General features: G+C 36.2%; 5 protein-coding genes across 6 annotated transcripts in view; 4 read left to right on the top strand and 1 right to left on the bottom strand.

Moving 5' to 3' along the window:
* The window catches only part of LOC129237317 (glutamate--cysteine ligase), a 49,948-nt gene extending 46,509 nt beyond the window's left edge, over positions 1–3,439 (top strand). Inside the window, exons 5-6 of the mRNA XM_054871988.1 lie at positions 62–243; positions 2,397–3,439. Coding sequence (XP_054727963.1) covers positions 62–243; positions 2,397–2,580 — 366 coding nt within the window. The 3' untranslated portion in view covers positions 2,581–3,439. The remainder of the gene's footprint in view (positions 1–61; positions 244–2,396) is intronic.
* Positions 3,440–8,230: 4,791 nt separating this feature from the next.
* Positions 8,231–8,966, bottom strand: LOC129237675 (mediator of RNA polymerase II transcription subunit 10). The gene is made up of 3 exons (XM_054872559.1): positions 8,779–8,966; positions 8,694–8,719; positions 8,231–8,633 (listed from the first exon to the last, which is right to left on the bottom strand). The coding sequence occupies exons 1-3, from the start codon at positions 8,872–8,874 to the stop codon at positions 8,357–8,359; spliced, it is 399 nt and encodes a 132-aa protein (XP_054728534.1). The 5' UTR covers positions 8,875–8,966; the 3' UTR covers positions 8,231–8,356.
* Positions 8,967–10,430: 1,464 nt separating this feature from the next.
* Positions 10,431–12,175, top strand: LOC129238648 (epimerase family protein SDR39U1). Its single transcript, XM_054873747.1, has 4 exons — positions 10,431–10,528; positions 10,591–11,036; positions 11,123–11,356; positions 11,922–12,175. The coding sequence occupies exons 1-4, from the start codon at positions 10,507–10,509 to the stop codon at positions 12,117–12,119; spliced, it is 900 nt and encodes a 299-aa protein (XP_054729722.1). The 5' UTR covers positions 10,431–10,506; the 3' UTR covers positions 12,120–12,175.
* On the top strand, positions 12,172–13,712 carry LOC129238649 (transmembrane emp24 domain-containing protein 7). Its single transcript, XM_054873748.1, has 2 exons — positions 12,172–12,433; positions 12,497–13,712. Exon 2 carries the CDS (start codon positions 12,635–12,637, stop codon positions 13,295–13,297), a length of 663 nt encoding a protein of 220 aa, XP_054729723.1. The 5' UTR covers positions 12,172–12,433; positions 12,497–12,634; the 3' UTR covers positions 13,298–13,712.
* A 548-nt stretch (positions 13,713–14,260) lies between these two features.
* Positions 14,261–24,547, top strand: part of LOC129238819 (mitochondrial cardiolipin hydrolase) — a 38,902-nt gene continuing 28,615 nt past the window's right edge. The window contains exons 1-4 of one of the 2 annotated variants that reach the window (XM_054874013.1): positions 14,268–14,395; positions 14,858–15,443; positions 21,788–21,954; positions 22,049–22,181. In XM_054874013.1, coding sequence (XP_054729988.1) covers positions 14,918–15,443; positions 21,788–21,954; positions 22,049–22,165 — 810 coding nt within the window. In that variant the 5' untranslated portion in view covers positions 14,268–14,395; positions 14,858–14,917 and the 3' untranslated portion in view covers positions 22,166–22,181. Of the gene's footprint in view, positions 15,444–21,787; positions 21,955–22,048; positions 22,182–24,547 lie in introns of both variants that reach the window. The other variant, XM_054874012.1, reaches the window with a different exon arrangement.

Below are 24,547 nucleotides of genomic sequence, written 5' to 3'. Positions count from 1 at the left end.
AAAAATTTCTAATAAAACTATGCACAGATGTGTAAAATAATACAAATTTGCACATCTCCAGGCTGACTCATTCCCTGGTCTAGTGCCGCTCATTCGCAGCTATTTGCAATCCATGGAAGTGGACACTGACACTCATTGCACCATTGAGCAGTATTTGCGTTTTATAGAAAAGCGCGCTTCTGGTGAATTGGTGACTACAGCCACTTGGATACGCGAACAAGTGCTAAATCATCCAGATTACAAGTGAGTAAATTCATAAATGTCATTTTCTTTCAACATACTCGCGGATATTAGGTTTGTTCATGTAAAAATTATCCAATAACTTGTCAGGAACTTAATTTCCGAGAATTCTCTCTCATAGAGAAAAATATCAAAAAAGTTCCAGCGACAATTTGCAAGTTTTACGGACAGCTGATTAAATTGTTGGCGGAAAAAATAACAAAAAGTAAAAATTTGTTCAGTTCAGCTACCTCGTATTAAATTAAAAAAAAAAAACGAGCTTAGCATCATATGATTTTATTTTGTCCACAATAATTTGTTCCATTCCATTAGCAATTGTATTTTTGTAGCAACCACAGCTTTCTTCATATTTTCCTTGCTTCCGTCTATGCATGTAAAGTACGTTTCAGACATCCGTTTAAGACACCCCTAATTTTTCAAAATATTTTATATAATTTATAGAAATAAAAATTTTACACATCGATTAAAGTAACAAACGTTATCTGTTTCATTAAAAAAATTTAGAACTTTTTTTAATACATACAAAAAATTTTAGTAAAAACGTATTTCCAGGCGTTTCAAAATGTTAAGGCACTGTTTAATTCAAGTGATCATTTAACAAAAGTATACTTTTTTTCTGTCGTCTAGAATATTTTAGTATTCTATGAAAGCACTAATTGCTTTAGCGACACAAAATAACCTTTTCTTCATCGATTCTGCTAACTTTTTAGTAAATTTGCATCTAGAGAAGCCCGTTCTGCCTTAATTGCCACTTTAAACTCGTTGGTGTTATCAAATTGGCGATTGTTGGCGTAAACTCTTCTGACTAATATACCCCAAATGTTTTCTATTGTGATTAGATCCCGAGAACACGCGGCCAGTCCACAGTTTCTATAGAACAATCGGTCAAATACTGCCTTGTTTCCTTGCTTACGTGGATTTGGGCGTTGTCTTGCTGAAAAACGAAGGGCACTTCAAGATTATTCTGAATAAAAGGAAGGAGACTATTTTTCAAAACGTTTTTGTCGTACCCACTATTCATTCGCGATGATGTAAACTGTATATCAAAAGTTGCTTTCGATGTAAATGCAACCCAAACCATAACAGAACCTCCACCGAAGTTGCGCTTGGGAAATAAAAGGGGCCCTTGCGCAAATCTCTCCAACAATTTAAAAAACCATCAGGTACGTCAAGGTTCCATTTTTTTTATCCGAAAATATAATCTTTTTAAAAAATAATATGATGATCAAAATGTTGTAATTCTCAGAACTCCGTAAAAAATTCCGGATAACACAACGACCTCTGCCTGTTTTTTTTACAATGAATTTGATTGACAAGCCTGAATCCTTGTAGGCCAAGATTTATACCAAAGGTGTCTTATGATTATGAAACGCACCTTATATTGTCAAATTAGTTAATAACCAAGAAGTAAAAGCATAAAACACTAAATATGGCTTGAATGCTTTCGCTTTGTATTTCGAAAACTGCAGCACCGGTGCCTGGAGGCTGTCGTTCAGAAGTGCATGCATACCTTTATATCTTTGGCCGATTCCTACATATTTAATATATGACTTACTTTTTTTATCTTAAACATATTTACTTACATTCTGCATTTAAATCACCGCTTTTATTGGAATTCAGAACTTTGCCATAATTCAGAAATTTTAATTTGTGTTTATTTTTACTTTGCGATCAGCTGTTTTACTCACTTGCAAATTCTTACAGGTAGAAATTTATCCAGTAAGAACTTGCAATTTGCCCACAAAATGAAAAGAGCAAAACTCTCTCACTTTCTCCTACTTTGCAAGTGTTTTGGATACATGAACACCACAACAATTGTTAAAAATATTTGCTTCACGAACAGACCCATTGTGTACCTGCTTTTTTAATAGATTTTTAAAAAGTACTACCTTTTTGTTTGTTATATACATATCTTTGAGGTATCAAAGCGGCGCTTTAGTTCTACTTGAGGAGTGCCAGACAGGAACTTCAACCATTTCACCTACCTACATATCTTTGGTTTTTTTTTTTTAATTTTAGAAATTTAAGAAATCTCGAAACCGTACTTAAATTCATTGATCTAACGAACATTTTCAGTCACTTTCTCTTTAAGAAATTTCTTTTGTGCAATATTATAATAAATTGTTTTTTGTTTTTGTTTTTCTATCACTTTACAGAAAGGACTCTATTGTGAGTGATCGCATCAACTATGATCTATTGAAGCGAATTAAGGAAATACAAGAAGGCAAAGTGATCGAGCCCACGCTACTCGGTAAAGGCAACCATTCCAAGACGAAAGATTCGCTGCCGCCCGCACTCCAAAAACAGTTGGCATTGAACGGCTGTTGCGAGAACAAATGACCACCCAATGCGCAGGAGCAAACTATAATTGGGCAATGTTGTGATGAGCAGTAAATTTTATGTGTAATGCGTAGAAGTAAAAGAAATGTGATGCTATAGGTTTACGATGATGACGACCTTTTTCCCCCATCGTCAAAGCTGCAAATTGAGTGCTTTTTTTTTGTTATTAATAAAAAAAACACTATCAATGAGGAGAGAAAAAACATATAAACACTAGTTGATAAAATTTTGATGGTAATTGAATGGAAACGCAACTGAAAGGCAAATAAAAAAGGCAAAAAGCTTAAATCAATTGAAATTGATATCGAACTAAAAATTATATACAACTATAATAAAATTTACAATTTACTGTTTTTTAAATTGTTGATTGAACTCCTTAATTATTTTGTAGCATTCAGGGCGGACTTATGTTAATGAGTTGTTTGTTTCTCCTTTTATTGAGGAACGTTGTGAAATAAAAACTGAAACTAATTGTGAAGTATTCTATGAGCACTAGAAACTATTACAAATTATAATTCATAAAGCCAATAAAGAAACGTGTATCTAATATATTGTATTTACAAATTTCTCTATTATAAGCTACTTAATTACATTATTATCTTTGCATTTAAGCTTTACTATTTGATTATTATTGATATAACACGAATACAAATTATGATTTCTACAACAATCCAATAGATAACTAAAAACGATTAATATTCAAACAGGTGTTAAAATCACATCGTGCTTTAGTTCTTTTGAAGAAAAATAAAACAGATGTAATGAAAAATTTGTAATCAAATCAAATCAGTAATAAAATCATCAAAAATATAATACTTATTAAACGTTATCACAAACAACGCGAAAACAAAACATACAATTGCATATTTTTTAATATTTTGGGAGGATGTCAAAAATGCTTTACATCGGTGAGTATACCCATCTTTTTTCAGAACTAAATTACATAAAACCGTAACCGGAACGACCTGGATTCATATTCGGCCAAGGACTGTCACCTCACCAGCATTCGCCGTATATGTATGGAGAATATTTATGCCGCTACAACAACAACAATAGAAAATTTGAGAATAATAGGCATAACAAGAGCTCTGACTCCAACGCCTTGTACCAGCTTTTCTTCTCGAACTAATGTCCTTTACACCTCGCACACCAGTTAGTCTAATGTGCAGTGCCGGTCAATATAATAGCCCCAGTTGCAATATTCTGATTCGAAAGATGTAAAAATTTCACCTAATTGTATATAATTTTTTGGAGTGTAAAAAACAGTTACATTTTTTATGCTATCTCAGAGTGTGTGCATTTGTTGTCAAATTTCGTAACTGTTAATCAGTTATAAAAGATCTTTTGTCAACACTTATCATTTTGTGCAGTTAATAAAATAGCACCAGTAGGCTTTTTTAATTTTGTTTTGCAAAATTTTGTGAAAAAAAGGTAAAACGGAAGGTAATAATTTTTTTTTAAATACTTTCTGCAAAATCGTGTAATAATATTATAAAAATTGTATAGTTATGGGTCGCGGAAAGCATTGTTCGCCAGAAAAACGTGGACTAATAAAAAAATTTGTGTCAGAGTGTAAATCGTATTCCCAAATAGGGGAATTGCTGGGCTGTTCCAATAAAATGATAATAATGCCCTAAGATATGAGAAAAAGTTGAGTCCCGTGGTAGGAACCGAGTTTTGTCACCCTTAATAGTAAAACGGTTAGTACGGTCGACTAAAGCAAATCCCTTTATGACAGCTACAGAGCTCAAAAAAACATTGGATGTGTCGGCAATCGTGGAAACTATTCGCCGCAGACTTCGAGACAACAGCCTCAATGCCTGTAGTCCTCGAAAAGTGCCGCTGCTTTCCTCTAAGCATGTTGCTAAACGGATATCTTTCGCTAAAGCACATCTAAATTAGCCAAAGGAAAAGAGGAGAAATGTGTTATGGACTGACCAATCCAAAATTGTTCTTTTTGGTGTAAAGGGTTCCAGATGTTTTGTCCGTAGGCCACCTAACAGCGAATACAAGCCACAATTCATAGCAAAAGCTATCAAACTGGAGGTCATAGTATTATGGTATGTGGTTGCTTCTCTTTTCAAGGCGTGGGTCCTGTATATTGGATCAAAACCGTTATGGATTCATCGGTTTATTTAAAAATCCTGCCGTATGCTTCCTACGAAATACCGCTGGTGTGGGTCTTCCAACAAGACAATGACCCCAAACACACCAGCAAAATGGCAAAAAATGGTTCTACGATAACTCTATCAATGTAATGGAGTGGCCTGCACAGTACCCAGATTTGAACCCTATCGAAAATCTGTGGACGGACATAAAGAAGGGTGTATCTACAATAAAACCAACAAGCGTTGAAGGGCTTTAGGAGGCTGGCGCTACGTGCCACACAAGCAACGAAACCATTGATCTTTTCGGGAAAATTTTCCGGACCGTGTTATCTCTCGAAGAGGTGATCACAATTGGCCACCGAGATCTTGTGATTTAACATCTTCCGACTTTTTTCTTTGGAGCCACGTGAAAGAGAAGGGCTACGCCAACAGCGCAGAGTCGATTCAAGACCTCAAAGATGGAATTCGTGAGGCTATCGAGGACATAGGGCAGCCACTTTGCAATTCGGTTATGGAAAATTTCATGAAAAGGATATTGTCCTGTAAGCGTGGTCGTGGTGGCCATTTGCCTGATATTAATTTCCACTATTAACGGCGTACCTTCCTCTTTATAATGACATAAACATCCGATCATTTATATTAAAAAATAGCATTTTTCTTTGAATATCAAAATAATCACCACTTAATGGAAAACCCTATACATATATGTACATACATATGAACACTTGTGGTCACATGCAGCCCTTTCATAGGATCCATCGTAGGAAACCTTAGACTACGAAGAAATCGTTCCATGTAAACTCAAAAAAAGAAATTCAAATGCCACTTTTTGATATTTCTACAACTGTTTCACTGTGAACAAAAAAGTTTAGCAAAGAGTTTTTAAGTTTTTTATCAAATCAGCTGAATTTCCTAATTAAAATGTACTCGTTGACATGTGCGATTATGTTAATGGAGAAGAAAGGAAAGTGCCTCCAATGGGCAGCCTTGAAATGTACTATGAGAACTTACAGTTAGTAATAGAAGTAAGTGTACACCGGACACGTTTTCAATTTTCCCCCAATCGATTCCTTCAAACAACCTAAGTAATAACAAAATTGGGTTTTATTTACATGAATGAAATACAAAAATCATATTTAATCCAAATAATGACAAGATTTCAAAAAGGAACAGAATTATAGCTTTTTATATTAAGCTTTGTAAAAATTCATATCTCAAAAGTAAGTATACAGTTCATCATATTCTTAATTTGTGAAATCAAAAACATAATTAAAATCAAATCCTAGTATTTGGTAGGATAATCATTAGACTTTACAATCGCTTTAAGCCGTGATGGCATTGATTTCACCAAGTTTTCAGTTACAGCTGGTGGTATTTTATTCCATTCCTCTTGAAGGACGTTTTTCAGTTGTTCCTTATTTCTAATCGGATGTTTACGTATTTGCCGCTTTAAATGTTCCCATAAATTTTCGATTGGGGTATCCGGGAACTGTGGCGGTGTTTTCAGCTGTTTTCGCACATGGCATAACAGCCGTTCTCGTACAATGTGTGCTTGGGTCAATATCCTGCTCGAAGATAAACGTTCCTCCAAGGCCCAATTTCGTAGCGCTTTCTTTTAAGTTATTTTTCAAAATATTTATGTAACCATATCGGTCCATAATATTTTCAATAAATACCAAATTCCAACATAACTTCAATTTCAACAATTCCGCATTAACTTTTCTCCAAACTTTTTCACGGCCATCAGATCCACAGATACTGAACTTACATTCATCAGAAAATATGAATTGGTTCCAAAATGTTTGATCATATTTTTCATGATCTTTTGCGAATGAAATCCGTTTACTCCGATTGACACTACTCAGGAAGGGCTTTTTCCTAACATTGCGCCAATGATAGCCAGCACTATGCAAAACCCGTCGAATAGTTTGGGTGCTAAATTGTTTTCCAGTCTCATTTTCAACTTCAGATTTCAATTTGGGGGCACTTATTTTGGGGTTTGTCCTGATTTTCCGTACGACTAAGCTTTTTTCTCTGGGACTTAAGAGCGGCGGACGCCCACAACGCTCTTTATTAGTGTGGGTTCTCGCACTTTTATAATCTTTTGAACTGTAGCAAAACTCCTATTTATCAAGCGTCCGATTTCTCGCAATGATTTATGTTCCTTGCGATATTTTATAATCATTTTATTTTAAATCATCAGAAAGCTCTTTTCCTCCTGGTGCCATTACTAAAAATGTCGGAAAAATTAATACAAAATGTACTTCCGTAAATATTTATACTGACTTTAATTATTTCCTTTTATAGCTTTAACTTTTTTAATCAATACATAAAATGTTATGCTAACTGAACAATCGTTTGCTGTATACTAACTTTTGAGACATAAATTTCGCTGGCATCAAAGACAAAGCAAAGCGTGGATAACGGTACCTAAAATCTACAGCTAAATTAAGGAGCATATGAAAGCTTATCCCAGTACACAATTACCATGTGTAAAATATTTTGATTACATATTAAGAAAAGCATTAGCGTCAAACAATTCCATAAATCAGGCTCCTGTATACTTATTTATGCTACTAACTGTACATGCTACAAATTCTCGAAATATTGTAGAAAGAACTATTGGCGTTTAAAAAAGCGACTTAGATGACTCGTGAACTTTATTACCAACCGTTGAATGTATGCCATCAGTTAAACTCTTTCGCGACATTTTGTCAAAACTCGACTTCCTCTTCCTTAGCGCATTTTGACAAACCCTGAGCAATTCCTGGTTTTTGCTATATTACTTCCAGCAAAGTGGAGCTTTACACATGTGGAAGTCACATAAAAGTACTTCAAAAATTTCTTTTTATTTATAGTTTAGTTATTATTTGACTCTTTACATTTTGTAGAGTGTTTATTTTTCCCCCCTTTTAAAGCCTATTTTATTAGGCGTTTTAATTTTGCTCCTTGGCCAACGTCGAGGTAGAAAAATTTTACAAAACTAAGAGTTGACGTTTCAATGGTATTCAGTAAATACTAATCTACGAAGGTCGAGCTCCTCCTCCTATTTGTGGCGTGCATCTTGATGTAATTCCACAAATGGAGGAACCTACAGTTTTATTAGAAGGAACTTTGTATGGCTTCACTGTTTCATACACGGAGAGTTGGACCTCCGCACTTCCGAATAGTAGTCACTCGTCAAGCTATGGCGGCCGAGTGGTATAAAATAGATATATAGTATATGTGGGTAGAAGTTATCACTTCAATCATAAAATCTATTATGTCCTCTATTTTTCACAGTTCTTACCGATCCTTACCTCTTCTTTTCGAATTGGCATCGCAATCGAGAAGCAAGTGGGATATAGTTTCTTAGGACCGGTCGCAAAATTGACCAGTCGTTATGCAGATGAGTTCACGGTCTGCAACGATCATAAGAGCACCTGTTTCAAATCTAAGTTTGTTCTCAGGGAGCTTCATAAAAAGTTTAAATCGCTTCTGATTGCACCGTCCCAGTAAGAACTTTGTATAAACAAATATACATGATTTTATATGTAACCTGCTTCTGTGTGTAATTATTTGTTATTTATTAAAAACCTATAACTGAGTGTATACATTACTTGCTTCACTTATACGCTAATGAAGTTGCCATTATAAAACGGCACTAAGAACAGCTTTGAGGTGTGCAACTAAATTGAATCCGGACGATAAGCGCGATACATATTCATTTCATTGGGAAATGTTTTGAATAATTCCAGCAACATGTTTGCCTTAAATTTACGGTAAGCATCTATTTTGCCTTTGACTTCTTCATTTTTAGCCAATGCCTTCTCTACACAATCTTTTGTATATAATTGTGGGTTTTTGTCTTGGTCAATGTAATCGAACACTTCAAACGGCACAAAAACATCCTGCACTTGGTTTTTAAGTTTATCGATCTCCTGCAGACCCGTCACCAAACCTTGACTATGAGAATAAAAACACTACTGTAGAGAAAACTCGAAAATCTCAATCAATAATACTTACATCTTTTGATTCAGCACATTTTGACCCTGTATAGGAATAAATAGTTGATATTATTTAGCTCACATTTAATGTGTTGGCAACAAACCTGAGGTTGGAAATCGCTCACTATAATCCGAATCTGGCGCACATTTTCTATGAACATCTCTAGTTGTGTTTCTAGATTTTCCAGCGGGGCAGACATTTTATTATATTTTTAGTTTTTTGCGACTTTACAGAAGCAAAAAAATATATAATGCAGATTGAAAGATTGTAAAATATGACAACTGATGACAATCTGTGCGAAAATGCGAGTATAGCAAACAACCTAAAATTTGACATGAGGTACAGTAGTTGCCGTATTTTTTTTTTAAAGAGCTGGAACTTAGACAAATATTTCTTAGCGTTCTCTGACAGCCTGCATTTTCTACGTTACCGGAACGACCGGATTTATATTCACACAGTGTAGTGTAAGCACCGGTCGTCTTCGTCCAGCTCATCTAACGGTAGACCAAGAAAATATATAACATATGTTTAGTATGTCCGGGTCGATTCTGGATAAGTAGGAGTTCAACCTGCTACAGTATCCAGAACGTAGTTGTGTCAAGGTTACGCGGGACTCTCGTAAGAGCTGGAGTTCATCGTCTGCAGTGGGTGGTGGTTAGACTCCAATGACGGCATTCGGGGGTCGGGAACTTAAAAAGGTGGCAAGAGTCTCCCGACGAAGGTCGTTGATTGTCTGTCTGTACACTGTCCGATCCAGTAATTGTCGTTCTGTTTTGTCCTGGATCTCGTCCGCGTAACTGAGGAAGTACCTCCTGACATGCCTGGGAGGTGGCTCAGGCTCAAGCAGGTGTCTGCATGGGTGAGACCTGCTGTAACACCCTAGCAGGAACTGCTTGCTGAGCAGTTTATTATGCTCCTTCACAGATAGCACATGGGCATCGTCATGTAGGTAGCATATAGGCCCTGTCTTGTGTATCGTGGGGATAGCAAAGCCGGAGTTGTACTGCTGAGGTTTTGTTTTTTGAAGCGCGGCTGCTTACAACTTTAAAATCACCCTTCGTTCTGTTTTGAGACGTCTGGTACCACTGACCTTTCGCTATATTACACTGTTTAAACAATAGATTAGTTAAAAACTGCGGGATAAATTTACTTGAATGACAAACTTTATTTTATTCGTATTAAATTACTATTCTATAGCTGCGCTTGATTTCGCTCTTGTAACAATTTAAACTCCTACTTATCCAGAATGGACCCCAACATACTCAAAATATGTCCGACATGTTAAGGTACCCTTTGGGATACTAATCACCTATTACCATGCCCGCTCACCTAAAACCCCTCTTCTTCTGCAACCAACTCGTCGAAAAAGCATATTTTCTGGGCCTACCGTTAAATAAGCTACACGAGGACAGTCGGTGACTATACCGCACTGGCAAGTCTTGATGAATTGTGACAACAACAAACGCTTTCGTAAACTACACCTTTTGTAGCTTGTGTAAGCGGGGAAGACGCGGAAAGGAGGGAGCCACCGAGTTATTCGTATTCAATCAATACGTTTTCATTCGATTTGTTAATTATAAATTAAAACTAAAACAATTGCAGGCAACCGATTATCAAAAGCAGTCCAAAACAGAATTAGCAAAGTTGAAGCAACAAAAGTTTCCCTGTATGAACACGGCCTAACGAACAGCGGATCTGGCAACGAGTTGCACTCGTTGCAATTCTTTCCTTTGTTTTGCTCAGATCTTTCTCTTACCTCACACAAATTTTCATTTTTAAGCGATACATCGGAGTCTTTACGTAAAAATATTTTTCTTAGAGTTTACAGATTATGTCGCGACACGCATTAATTGGTTTGTAGTTTAAAAAATTAATGACTATTATATTTGAAACTATGTATGCCAGCTTTCTGTAGGAGGCGGCACAGGATTCGTAGGCAGTGGATTGAGCAACTATATGATTAAAAATGGTTACGATGTCACTGTTATATCCCGTATGCCGGGGTTGAAGCGTATCACTTGGTTGGAACTGGAGCGAAATGGGATACCCAATGGCATAACGGCGGTGGTAAATTTGGCCGGACAAAATGTATTAGATCCTAGTCGTCGTTGGACAGATGGCTTCAGACAAAACGTATGGACTTCACGTGTGAACACAAGTGCGGCGTTGGTGAAGGCTATTACAGCGGCACCTCAAGTTAAAGCCTTTGTTAATGTGTCGGGCGTTAGTCATTATAAGCCGAATGACAATCAGATTTACAGTGAGACTGATTTGGTGCAAGGATTTGATTATATGTCGAAATTGTGCCTTGAGTGGGAGAAAGCGGCAACACTACCTACCGATGTTACACATTGTAGAGGCGTGAGTAAAACTAATAGATAGCGACGAATAGATAATGACCCAATTGTAATACAAATTGTGTGAAAAATGGTATCTCTATATTGCAGATCAAAATACGTACGGGAGTGGTAATAGGGCGAACAGGTGGTATGATCCAGAATATATGGCTTCCCTTTCAGTTAGGTCTTGGTGGACCGCTAGGAAGTGGCAAACAAATTCTGCCTTGGATTCACCTTCATGACTTATGCCAGTTGATTGTGCATGCGATTGAAAATGATAAGATTGAAGGAGTGTTGAATGGTGTTGCACCACAAATTGTAACAAATGGCGAGTTTTCAAAGGTGAGTTTTATAGTCCTTGAATAAAAAATTCTTAAAATCTCATGACCCACAATATTGAATGAAGCTTTAAAGAAATTAAATCGCGCCGATTAACACGAATGTATTACACAACAATAAAAAATCGTAGACTGATATGGTCCAAATTGTAGAAATTGTTAAAATCCTAATGATTTTAATTTTTTCTCTTGATTTACAATTATGCGCAAATAATTTTGCTTGTTAAATTTTTTACGGTTTACTTATTCTCTAAACTATATGGCACTAAGCCGAATATGACATATTTTCTATGTCGTTTTTTTTTCTTTGTGCACTCCACTTCGGGAGCATAGGACCTCGACAAGACTCAGTCTTGCGTTGGTCTCGTTAATTATTTGATTTATGATAGGGTAGGTGATTAGCCTGCCTGCTTATCAGTCTTAAGTTGTGTAATTTTATTTAGTTTCCGGGGTTTTACATTTGTTTTCACATGCATTTTAACTATTTCCCATCGATTACATTTTATTTATATTAATTAATTAATTTAACAATCGTTTTCATTTTTAATTTTATGTTTCTTACTTTACAGGCCTTTGCTTCTGCTTTGCGACGTCCTTGCCTTTTCGCAGTTCCCGAATTTGTGGTAGATGCTATTTTTGGCAGAGATCGGTCTGCATTACTTCTAACTGGTGCTAAAATACAACCCAAAAGGACATTGGAAAGTGGTTTTCAATTCAAATACCCAACTGCCAAAGAGGCTTGCATAGAAGTAGTGCAAAAAACTTAGATTTCACTAATGATAATAGTAATATTTTTAAATTTGATTTGTTTTGCGAGCATAATTGAATACAGTTAAAATTCATACTGTGGTCCATAGCTAAGTGCCGCCATGGGCAATAGTTTTAAATGTGAAGGTATGGCAACACGCGCACCATTCTGACACGTCAGTTGTCAACTGTCAATTTAAGTAGAATTTTATTTTTACTTATAGAAGAAGCAGAAAAGTTAGACGTACAAGCAAACAAGTCAAGTATTTCGATATTTGTATTTTAAAACCAAAGATACTGCTTATATTGTCGATAATCCACAATATTTATTAAAGTGAGCACTCTGTCTGCTTTCGTCAATTACAATTTTGTCTATACTTGTATAAATTTATTCCAGTTTACTTAGGTGCACTCTCTACCTCTAAGACATTGCGTGGCACCACACGAAAATCTTCATATCTGCGATTTTAAAACAATATATAAAAGTTTGAAAAGTAGCGTTGCGCTTTCACATATTATCCAAGAGAAAACTACCATGCAATCATCCACACTTCGATGGTGTTTAATAACAGCGTTACTAACGCTACTGTTTACTATAGCCTATCACCCTGTTTCTGCTGTGGAATTTACATTTGATTTGGCGGACAATACGGAAGATTGCTTCTTTGAAGAAGTGAGGCGTAACACAACATGCTATCTAGAGTTTCAAGTATCTGCCGGAGGCCAGCTGGACGTGGACGTGACGTTGACAAACCCACATGGCAAATTGGTATACGAACAACAGCGAGCTACATTTGACAGTCATCAATTTACGGCTGAGGCGACGGGTGTTTACAAAGTTTGCTTTAGCAATCAATTTTCTTCATTCTCTCACAAAATCGTCTACGTTGACTTCCAAGTCGGCGAGGAGCCAGCATTGCCTGGAATCGACGAACATGCCACCGTACTGACGCAAATGGAGACGTCCTCGCAATCGATTCACAAAAGTCTCAATGATATACTTGATGCACAAACACACCATCGTCTGCGCGAGGCACAAGGTCGCAAACGTGCAGAAGAATTGAATGAGGCCGTACTGGTGTGGTCAGCTCTTGAGACGTTTATAATAATAGTTATCGGCTTTGGTCAGATTTTAATTTTGCGAGGCCTTTTCTCAAATCGCAAGCCTAGTGATTCACGATATAGTCAATTGCGGTAGAAAATTCAATAATATAAAATCGAAAACGAAAACAAGTGATTGGAAAAAGGAGGAGTCGACGATATGTATGGACGATGTAAAAAAGAAATAAAGGATGTACAATTCAGGGCCAAGAGGTTGCATCTTAGTTTTTGCTTACGCTTATAATTTTGATAAACTGTTTCCAAAATATAAACAAAGATAGTATACCATTCGAATTATGTTTGAAACCTTTAAGATTTGGTTATTTCAAAACTAATTGTAATAAACAGTTTCTACAAATTGCTGCTAGTATTCAATCAATCCATCCTCAACAAGCTTCTTGAAATTTTGTCATTTAAATACGAATTATCAATGCACTTAAAAATAACACGAATAATAAAATAGTACGTAAGCTTAGTGTCATAAATATTAAAAGATTCAGAGCTCGAATGTATTTGGTCAATGAGTTTTGATTGTTTTTGTAATATAAATTAGTGGCATTACAAAACAAGGCTAGTATACCACATTTGCAAATGCCGTTTTAGTTCAGTTATACAAGAAAAAGAAAAATGTATTCCAATTCTGAAATATAGGAAGTCGAAAATACTATTTTGTTGGTGTGAGTCAAGTGATTTCTTAATCAATCAGCAGTGCCCAATAATTTTAGAGAATGTTCTATGCTGTGAGAACAGCAACGAAAACTCAAAATTCAAATTTATTGGTATGTTTGTAATATACATAGTTACGCTACTTCATATATAATATTGGCAACACTTCTGTTCACTTACTAATAACACATTTGGCCAAGAACAAAGAGACCTCATGTTATCCCACGCATCGTTTGAATACTTTTGGAATGAGTCTAAGTTGAAACAATAAATTTGCACTGGTTTTGTTTTCTACACAACCCGTTAGATCGTTGGTTTCCAATAAGCCGGATTGCAACCATGCGCCTTTAATCGAATTAATGCAATGCAAATATGAGGAGCTGGCAGCACTGGTCATTCGTACTACAGCTGATTCGGCTGTCAACGAACCAAATTTACTTGCCTTGAACGAATAACACGTGCATTTTTGACCGCTGCATCTCGCGAATCTATTTTTTGCAACTCGTAGCATTTCCGTTTGGCTGCAATAGTAAGTTTTTCAAAATCCCAATTAACTAAAGAAGCGAAAGAAACCGTAATAAATCCATTCCACACCATTGATAAGCCTTTGTGAATACCTAAATTACTGCATAGCACGGCTGATACCGGCTGGTGCATGCATGTTGATTGATTCGTTTTTTCTGCAATAAGCCAATTGCAAAAGCTAAAGTTTAACAAGTGCATTCCCAAAGCGTATAATTCCTTTCAGAGTGCAAGTGAAATTTGTGAAATAGTTTACAAAATCAAGAAAATTTTAAGTAATTGAGAAATTTAAATTTCTGTGCAAAGTTTGTAAAAAGTAATTTGTTATATATCACACACCTCCCTCCCCCCCTTTTGTAGCGCAACAAACTCCAATAAAAGCAGAGTATTTATTATCCAAATCAATTGATTGTGTGCGCGACAAAAAGTGAGTTGTGAATAAAAATATTAAAATTAATGTGTTTTTAAGCAATAAATTGATCAAATTTGCATGTGAAAAGAAATTCAGTCAGAGTCTATTTAAAAGAAAATGATGGAGAATCGGGTGTTGCGCTACACTTTTTATAGCCTGACAACTGGCATATCGGTAGTGTTGTTGTCGGAAATTGTATATCGTGGCTATTTGTACGTGCGCGAACGAATGTGGCGACGCGATTCATCTGACGATGAAGTGAACGAAGTCATCTGGACGAATGAGTTGACACAAAGTTGTGCTGCTGGACACACATTAAAGTACCCGTCCGAACGCAAGAGTCCTACGCAGGAGAATCCATCGAAAAGCATGGTCGAGAATGGACATATTACTAAACTACCAGTCCCCAGTACAAGTCCTACATGTCAAAATCGGTTTTGTGCTTCTAACAATGTCGGCCGTTTAATATCGTTAATTGATAAATCAAAACATACAATAGATCTAGCCATGTATACGTTCACATCCTACGATCTGTCGCAGGCCTTCATGCGAGCCATCCGTAGAGGAGTGTCTGTGCGTATAATAAGTGACAAAGAAATGGTATACTCCAGTGGATCACAAATTATAACATTGACAAAGGCAGGTGAGCGAAGACTAAACTTTATTTATGTATTTTCCCTAGAAAAACCTATGCACCTTTTAGGTTATTACGAACTGATTTGTCGCTCATCAGCTGATGATGTCATACGCTACTGCAACAGTAATTGCAATAAGAGATATGAACTTATTTCGACCTTCAAATACGAAATAATTACGAATTCAAATAATATTTACAATTTTAAAATATTTTCTTTGAACGGCATTCTTAGATTAATTGGATTTTTCAAGTCCATAAAGATGCATGTAGATATTTTAATGTACATATGTACTACATACATATATGTCAAATGTGCATATTATTAATCACACTGTTAAGTCACCAGTGCAGTCAGCTGATTTGTTTGAGTAGTAGCTCAACCTGATAGAGGCAAAACGCTAGCATTATGAAAACGATAATAAAAAGGACGTTAAGGACTCAAGTTATACTAGAAAATCTGGAATTACATGTATCCATGCAACTATTATAGTTATCTTCTAATATAATAATTTTGTTTTAACTGCAACTCATACGAAAAACGAGAAGATTGCAATAGCAAAAACAATAGCTGCCTGACTTTAGTTTTGATGTTCTTTCAGGCACCACATTTGGTTTTGAAGTTGTATGTATAGCGGTTTCCGCAGTCCAATGCATTGTTTTTAATGGAAGCGATGGGAGCGCGTGCATCGCGCTCAATGCTCGTATTTCGGTCACATTTTACGTTCGGAAACTAAAAGTTAGTACTAGCTAATCAGTGAAAAATAACATCTCGGTGAGGAGTATTTTTCTTTTATTGCAATTAGTGTTAAAGCCTTGGCATGCGCTTGTTTGTACAATATGTGTACATATTTTTGATTATATGCTGTCATATATGCAAGCTACGCTGCACAACTTGCCGCTTCTGCAAATACCGGACACAAAAGAGTGATTTTCTAGCCTATTGAGTGTACTCAAGGTGTAGTCATTTGTAGAATTAGTAATGTATTTTATGTTGTTTAGTTAGTAAAAGCTGCAATTTATTGAGGAAAAATATTTTTTTAATTTTGGCACATTTCAGGGTGAAACACAAACATGTCTGGCAGCTTCGCTTTTGGCACTGCTTTGCCAGTAGTGGTTTTGTGTTGTATTGAAGAACTGTTGCATACTTTTAGGCACTTATTAGTTGCTTTCTGCGTCGATAATAAAGTGTATCTGCGATATTTTCAATAACTTTCTAAAACCAGGGCATGTTAATGCAGGGAAAGTTAACGACATGAGTAGGCGCAAAATTGAATAGCAGTTTTTCGAATTGCAAATTGAAGATTCTGCTAATAAGGCAGTGTCGCTTATTCACCACGCTATCAAGGCATTCAACATGTTCATGTGATAAAATAATTGTAAGAGAACTTCTTTTGCTATTAAACACAACAAAGATTTCGTGTCGGGAAGGAGTCACAAATAAGACTTGTTGCTATATCTATATACAAAAATCATAGTTAATTAAAATAAACAAAAGCGAATTGCAAATTTATCACATAAGACCTCTTCTGGTCTGGGCGAAAAAAGAGGCCTATACATAAATATAGGGTGGGCTATGTAAAATTTGCTTTTTGAATCGGCTATAAAAAAAACTAATTAATATTTTTTCAAACTTTTTTTTTTTATTTTGAAGATTGAGCATTGTCATTTATGAATGAAAAATAATATCGTTCAAATGACTGCCACGACTGGCTTTATAGTAGGCCATTCGATCAACCCAATTTTTAAGCACATTTTCGATTGTTTGGGCTCCAATTTCATGAATGGCAACTTCGATTTCATGTTTTAAAGCATCAATCGTCTCTGGATGGTGCGCATAGCATTTGTCCTTAACGGCTCCCCACAAAAAATAGTCCAACGGGCTTAAATCACAGCTCCGAGGCGGCGAATTGATATCGGAATTTAAAAACGGTACCCAAAAGTTTGAGTGTACATAACTTTGGCAGTGTGACAAGTTACACCGTCCTGTTCAAACCAAATGTCGTCCATGTCATTCTCTTCAATTTTTGGAAACAAAAACTCGTTGAGCATGTCACGGTAACGCTCGCCATTTACTGTAACCGCGGAAGAAGAAGAAGACTCACCACTTTGGAAATAGGTTTTCAATATTTCCCAATTTTGTTCAAGCGCATACGTCCCATTTCGTAAATGTCAAACCTTTAAGTAAATTATGAACACATTTGACATGCCATTTGTATTACCATTCTCAAAAAAATAGGTGGTTCAAAAAGCAAACGCCCACCCTGTACGTGCAAAAGCTTTCAGTTGCTATCATAATTTACCACCACCATTCATTGCACCACTTGCAACAGCAATTCATGGTGCCAATGGTTTTGCTTTATTCTGCATTTTTTAAATTTTATTTTATTTAGGGGGGTTAGGGGTAGTCAGAACTTTCAATTTTCTTGAAGTATAACATCTTAAAAATATTGTGTGAAATTTTCATCCGACAAATACTTTTCGAGTTATTTAACAATTAACAAAGGGCGCTCGGGCGATTCGGAACAGATAGCAAAACTTTAAATGCGTTTTTCTCAAAACTGTGTTTTTTGAACGGCTTGGTAGATTTCAATAAAATTTATACTGCTTTTGAAAAACGTAAAAAACTTGTGCCTGATCGAAGGATTTTTTCAAAAATTTCGATTTTTTTTTAATAATTAATTGTCGGTTTTTTCTCGAAAATCTGAAAAATATTTCCTGAGGCCGCCATGTTGTTAGTTTTAAAAAAATCCGATCAGTCACAAGATTACCTATTAATAAAACTAGTTTCTCTTGTCCGATTGATTTTAGATAAATCTCCAAGAACTTCTGGAGAAACGGGCTCCACACAAACAGCGATAACTTTTACAATTATAAATTTTTTCTTTGACATTTTGCTACAGTCAAATCGAAACACGATGTATTAAAGCTAGGTTTTTATTTTTGTTAAATAAAGCAATTGACTAGGAAAAAAAATTATTGAAAATTATCATTTTTTTCGGGCCTCTGACTACTCCTAACCCCTTAAATGTAATGGAAAAAAATTTTATAATAAATTTAAGGGGGGCAGCTTCTCCAGACAACGAGTTTTGCAATCATCTTTTGCGAAAAACAGAGTATTTATTATCTTAAAATCAATTACATATTAATATTCTTGCTTAAATGAATAGAATTTTTTTTAATAAGAGAAAAAAGAAAAAAAGGCGGCGCTACAGCTGCTTAAATTTGCCTTTATTTTGCGCCGTGGAATGTATAGCCTCTTGTAAAAAAAATAAATAATTGGCGCGTACACTTCTGTTAGGTGTTTGGCCGAGCTCCTCCTCCTATTTGTGGTGTGCGTCTTGGTGTTGTTCCACAAATGGAGGGACCTACAGTTTCAAGCCGAATCCGAACGGCAGATATTTTTATGAGGAGCTTTTTCATGGCAGAAATACACTCGGAGGTTTGCCATTGCCTGCCGAGGGGCGACCGCTATTATATTAGAAAAATGTTTTTATTAATTTTGCTTTCACCGAGATTCGAACCAACGATCTCTCAGTGAATTCCGAATGGTGATCATGCACCAACCCATTGGGCTACGGCGGCCGCCATCTTGTAATCAACTGAAATTACCACACAAACATATCTTCTTTAAAATAAGTTATTCCACTTTGCAGTTACCTATTTTTAACGAAAAAAATGACAATTTGAAGTGAAAAAGAAAAAAATTAAACTTTTTATAAACAAATTGATCAAAACAATATTTTTAGTGATAATTATTGTAATATAAAATTTGAGTTAAATGCAAAGGCAAATATGTTAAAAAATATCCCTATAAATTTTAAGTTTATATCTTGATTACGTTTTGAGTTATATTCGACAGCGGGGAAAAGTCGCATTTCGAGAAAAACGCGATTAAAGTTTTTGTTCTTTTTCATCTTTCGTTCGACGCTCATCACTTCACTGATTTTATAGGGGCTTTTTAGACTTTCTACTAAGTTAAAAACATCGAAAATAAATTCCTTAGATTGTAAATGAAATTTTAAAGCAAAAAAAAAATGGAAAATTTTAAAATACTGGAGGAGCTGGCCCCCTTAACAAACCAAATATCCAATAGAAATATTTTAGATCGCAGAAAACGTTTGACGGGTCAGCTATTAATAAACATAATTATATGTGGAGGTATTCTTCACAAAATCGAACACGACAGCAAATTTTAACTGAAAATTAGCATAAGAGCTACTCAATTCAAGTATTATCAATTTGTCCTTCTTGTTGTTGTTGGAGCAGTATAAACATTACACCATAAATGTTTGGGGAATGCTGCTGGAATGACAGTCCTTAGAGGGATTTAAATCCGGGTCGTTCGGATTGCCTAATGGAGTAGCACTAAAATCTTCTGCAAAAAAATCTCAATCAATAAAAAATGAATGTCATGGAAATGCCAAACAAATGGCGAAAGAACTGAAAATATCTGACCGTAGCATCCACCGCTGGCGGCCGCCGTAGCCGAATGGGTTGGTGCGTGACTACCATTCGGAATTCACAGAGAGAACGTTGGTTCGAATCTCGGTGAAGCACCAAAATTAAGGAAAACATTTTTCTAATAGCGGTCGCCCCTCTGCAGGCAATGGGAAACCTCCGACTGTATTTCTGCCATGAAAAAGCTCCTCATAAAAATATCTGCCGTTCGAAGTCGGCTTGAATCTGTAGAGACGCACACAACAAATAGGAGGAGGAGCTCGGCCAAGTACCCAAAAAGGGTGTACGCGCCAATTATATATATGTATAAAGCATCCACCGCATATTAAAAAATGATCTCAATCTCAAGCAGCAGCAAGTCAAATTTGAGAGAGCGAAGGTGTTGCTTCGTTTGACCGAAAGTGGTCAATTTCCGAATATTGTGTTTTCTGACGAGGAAAGTTTTCAAATTGAGCAATTCCTAAACTACCAAAACGAACGGGTTTATTTGACTAAGAATTTTAGTCATCAATTGACCACCTGGAGGCAGCACCCGCCACAGGTAATAGTTTGGGCCGCTATAACCGCAGATAGGCGCTCTCCAATCGCTTTCATCGAGCCTGGCGTCAAGGTAAATGCGAAAAATTATCGAGAAAGTATTCTGGAGGTTGCTTTGAAGCCGTGGGAAGATAAAAATTTCGGTGCCAGATCCTGGACGTTTCAACAGGTCTCTGAACCAAGAATGGCTAAAAAATAACGTTCCGAACTTTATACCACCCACACAATGGCTCTCAAATTTACCAGACGCGAGTCCGATGGATTATTCTCTTTAGGCCATTTTGGAGAGCAACGTCCGAACTAAAAGGTTCACCAATCTCGAGGCGCTGAAAAACGCCATTGTCCGCGAGTGAGCCAAAATACCTGCAAGTCATATTCGGACAGCTTGCGGCCATAGTCAAGGCAAAAGGTAGTCATATCGAGTAAAAGTAAATAGATTCTTAATTTGTATTATTTTCACATATTTTTTACTAGGGATTGAATAAAAGTAATTTTCAAAACTAAATTTATGGCCTTTTTAATTGATTACACTTTGAGTGCTGGACCCTGTAGTTTTAAACAAATGTAGCTTACAAACGTTTTTGTTAAAAACGAATGGAAAAAGAAATAAATAAATATGAATAAATTTTATAATTGAATGTTGTTGGTAAAAGCATTTTCTAATATACTATTTGCAAAAGTTGTTTTTTTGCGATGTTCAAAATATCTCGATTTGAAATATTTGTAGGGGAACTAACATGAACTTCAGGTTCCTCAAAGTACTCTAAATAAACCTCATCTTTGGAGTGGTTTATCCATCGCGAACTGAGCGTCTCTGCACTATCAACAAATTCCTATTAATATTAAAATATTTTCGAAGTAGGATTAAATTTATAAAAATTCCCAAATCAAGCAAAATAATTATTTCCGGCACATTTTCTTCAAATTTACTCCATCTTCAAAACAAATGTCATTTGAAATTTGAATATCACACTTACACACCCTTTTATCAAGGCACAAACGAGAATGGCAAAATAATCGTTTGTGAAAAGTCATGGTGAAAAGTGTTTGTGAAAACGAAAATGAACCTTTTTTCACTTAACGTTTACGTAGAACGAGAATTGACGCCCAGATCTCTATCAGGGTCACATCGTTGCTGTTGCAAATTGTTTTTCTAAAGCCCGATCACTGACCAATGGAGCACGGCAATCGATAATTATGCTTGTGCATTATTAGGACTGTTACTGTGATAGTACTTGATGGCGTCTACCGGTCTACCGTATAAGGCGACACGCGTACGAAACATCTGACCATTCCTAAGCGGAGCTAATTTTTTTCCTTTTTCTATACTCTATTTTTTTATGTTTTCTCTTCAGGCGTTGCGGTTCGTTGTCCCATGACTACAATGCTAATGCACCATAAATTTTGTCTGTTGGATGGTCCAAAACGCGCGCGTACGGTTTTGGCCAATGTTGGAAAAACGTACGATTCAAAAACTGCCAAGGGTATCGTCATGTCTGGCTCACTAAACTGGACGATGCAGGTGAGCATAAATTTAATATAAAAAAAAACTAAACGTGATTCAAATATCTATATGTACAAATATCTATACATATTTCGTTTCCAACTACTTATAGGGCTTTGGCGGTAACTGGGAAAATATTGTAATCAGCTCGAATAAAGTGTTATTGGAACAATTTGAGGATGAATTTGAACGTATGTGGCTAACGTTCGCACCAAAAATGAGTACTTAAACATGTAAAACGAAAGGTGGGTTAAATACGAAAATGGTTCCCACGATTATTTTGTGGTATTGAAAAATCTTACACACGCATTGTGATCGGCATTTCCGAATGCCATTAAATGTGCGATTTATTATAAAATGAACGCGTTTCACTGACCTTTTACCTTACACACAAACGTTATTGTTTTGCTGTTTCGGCTTACCCTTTGTAAGCGAAGGCACTCAAAATCGCAGTAGGTAAAACTGCTGGTTGTTTAATAGTTCTTAATGAAATTTATTTACTTTTTTTTCTACATTTTGGGTTGGTCTATTGGAAAGTTCTGGGATGTGCATATAAGAATTTTTGAAGAAAGTTTTTATTTACCATGCCCACGATATACAAGTATGCAGTTGTATCAATACAACGAATTGTTCTCACTGCAGTCGGTTCCACATTACTGGAGCGACTGGGACATATATAATATGCGACCAACGACCTGACACTCCTGACAGCATTCCCCAGACATTTATGGGGAATATTTATGCTGTTATGCGACAAGAAGAAGAAAAGGTGCGATTTTAAATTTTTCATCGACACCACCGAAGCGAAACCGGATTTAAATATAGAAAAATATGACGAACCTAACTTCTTTTTTTTAAGTCGATTGAGGGAACGCTTGTTGCTAACAGCACGCTTGCTATGTACTTTTCTCAAATTATCCCATGTTGACACTTTTTCCTTATCCTTGCCTTTTGTTTGTATCTTCTGTAAATCTCACATCAGTAGGGGGTCATTCTTTTCGTATTTTTGGTTGTGCTCAACCAAAAACAAAAAAATGTATTTACAGCATTCTAATTAACATGGTCGAGTTGTTAAGATAGTTGAGTCTATATTTATCATGTGAGTGAAACAGCTGGAATGATAGGCATTGACAGGATCCGATAATCCGAGAGCTCATTAAGATTGTCACAATATGCCTGTAGCTGTTGCGTCCAACCCTTTTGCTATATTACTTGCACTTGGGAAAGTTGTAATGTGGCGGAATGTAAAAATTCAAAAACAAAAATCATCTTAGCTCGAAATCGAAATAACAATTGTATGAATTAAATATCAAATGCGGAATGTAATGGTCTATGAATAAGTTCGTGCGGTTTTTTTCGAAATTTGAATTTCGGATCATTCCCATGGCTTTTAAACGTTTGGAAATGGTTGATTGATCAACTCCCAAAGTTTTTGCAATCTCTTCTTGCGTTTGAGCCGGATCTTGATCGAGCAATTCCTCCAATTCGGTATCCATGAACTTTGGCGGCGCGGCCAAAATCACCACTTTTAAAGCGTGCAAACCACTTCTGGCACGTTCGCTCAGCTAGAGCATGCTCACCATAAACTTCCACCAAGATACGATGACTTTCGGCTGCTTTTTTCTTCATATTAAAGAATTCCCCGCAAAAACACATTATTTGGCACGAAATTCGACATTTTCAAGTGTGGTAAAAATATTGTTGTTTACGCTTCAAATAAAAAACTTATAATGACGTTTGTGCCTTACGACAGTAGCTCTCCAATGAATGTTTGGAAATGTGGATCGATGGAATAATAATCAAGTTACCCCATCTGTTGTAAAACCGCACGAACTTATCCATAGACCTTTATCAATGTTTTTATATGATTCCACTTAATTGCGGTTTTACCTCCACCCAGCTTCTGACACCATTAAAGTGTAATTTGAACCTACGAAAGGGTGTTTAATTTAGAGGTTTGTATTTTAAATAGAAATAAAACAACGAAAATTCAAATTAATTTGGCAACATTTATTATTTTTGTGTATAGTCCGGGAGCCGTTAAATTCTTGACTCTACTTGTGATTTTGCTTTCATGAATAACGAAAGTGAACGTCAGCTGGCGCAACCGTGGTGGGTGTGATTGTGGGAGAGTACGAAACGTGTCGAAAAAAATTTCTACCAACTCATTTATACCGGCTAAAATTTTTTTCATGTATTGTTGACATTTAGTTGAATAAAAAAAAAAGTCAGCTGCGCCCTAGAGGGGGGAAAATTCGACACGTTTCGCAGCATCCCACGCACGTACCCACCGCTACTGGACCAGATGGCGTTTGGTTTCGTCATCCATTGGATGGCGTCTGCCTTCAGTATTAAAATCAGTCGGCATGAAATGATGAGGTCAAAATGATCCCTGGCTCCCGGACTAGTAGAACCATTCATGACATTAATTTTTTAAAGATAATCCCTTTCGAATGCTCGCCACAACTGCGCCATAATTCGGCCATCCGTAAACACCAAATTTGAATGACTCGCCGGAGGATTTGGTCGCTATCTCGTGAAGAATTTTAGTAATGTTGGCTTCCAATGCTTTAGTCGAAGTTGGTTTATACCCCCACAAATAGAAGTCCAA

Source organism: Anastrepha obliqua, chromosome 2 (assembly GCF_027943255.1).
Source record: "Anastrepha obliqua isolate idAnaObli1 chromosome 2, idAnaObli1_1.0, whole genome shotgun sequence".
Classification (NCBI taxonomy): Eukaryota; Metazoa; Arthropoda; class Insecta; order Diptera; family Tephritidae; genus Anastrepha; species Anastrepha obliqua.
The sequence above is the reverse complement of the archived record's forward strand: the minus strand, read 5'-3'. Positions and strand labels throughout refer to the sequence as shown.

Bases quoted from the DNA above. Each gene is read 5' to 3' on its own strand.
- LOC129237675 (XM_054872559.1), bottom strand. From the start codon at position 8,874: ATGTCTGCCCCGCTGGAAAATCTAGAAACACAACTAGAGATGTTCATA. The intron at 8,720-8,778 runs GTTTGTTGCCAA...ATTCCTATACAG, and splicing joins TGAGCGATTTCCAACCTCAG to GGTCAAAATGTGCTGAATCA. The intron at 8,634-8,693 runs GTAAGTATTATT...TTATTCTCATAG, and splicing joins AATGTGCTGAATCAAAAGAT to TCAAGGTTTGGTGACGGGTC.
- LOC129238648 (XM_054873747.1), top strand. From the start codon at position 10,507: ATGTCGCGACACGCATTAATTG. The intron at 11,037-11,122 runs GTGAGTAAAACT...TCTATATTGCAG, and splicing joins ATGTTACACATTGTAGAGGC to ATCAAAATACGTACGGGAGT. The intron at 11,357-11,921 runs GTGAGTTTTATA...CTTACTTTACAG, and splicing joins CAAATGGCGAGTTTTCAAAG to GCCTTTGCTTCTGCTTTGCG.
- LOC129238649 (XM_054873748.1), top strand. From the start codon at position 12,635: ATGCAATCATCCACACTTCGATGGTGTTTAATAACAGCGTTACTAACG.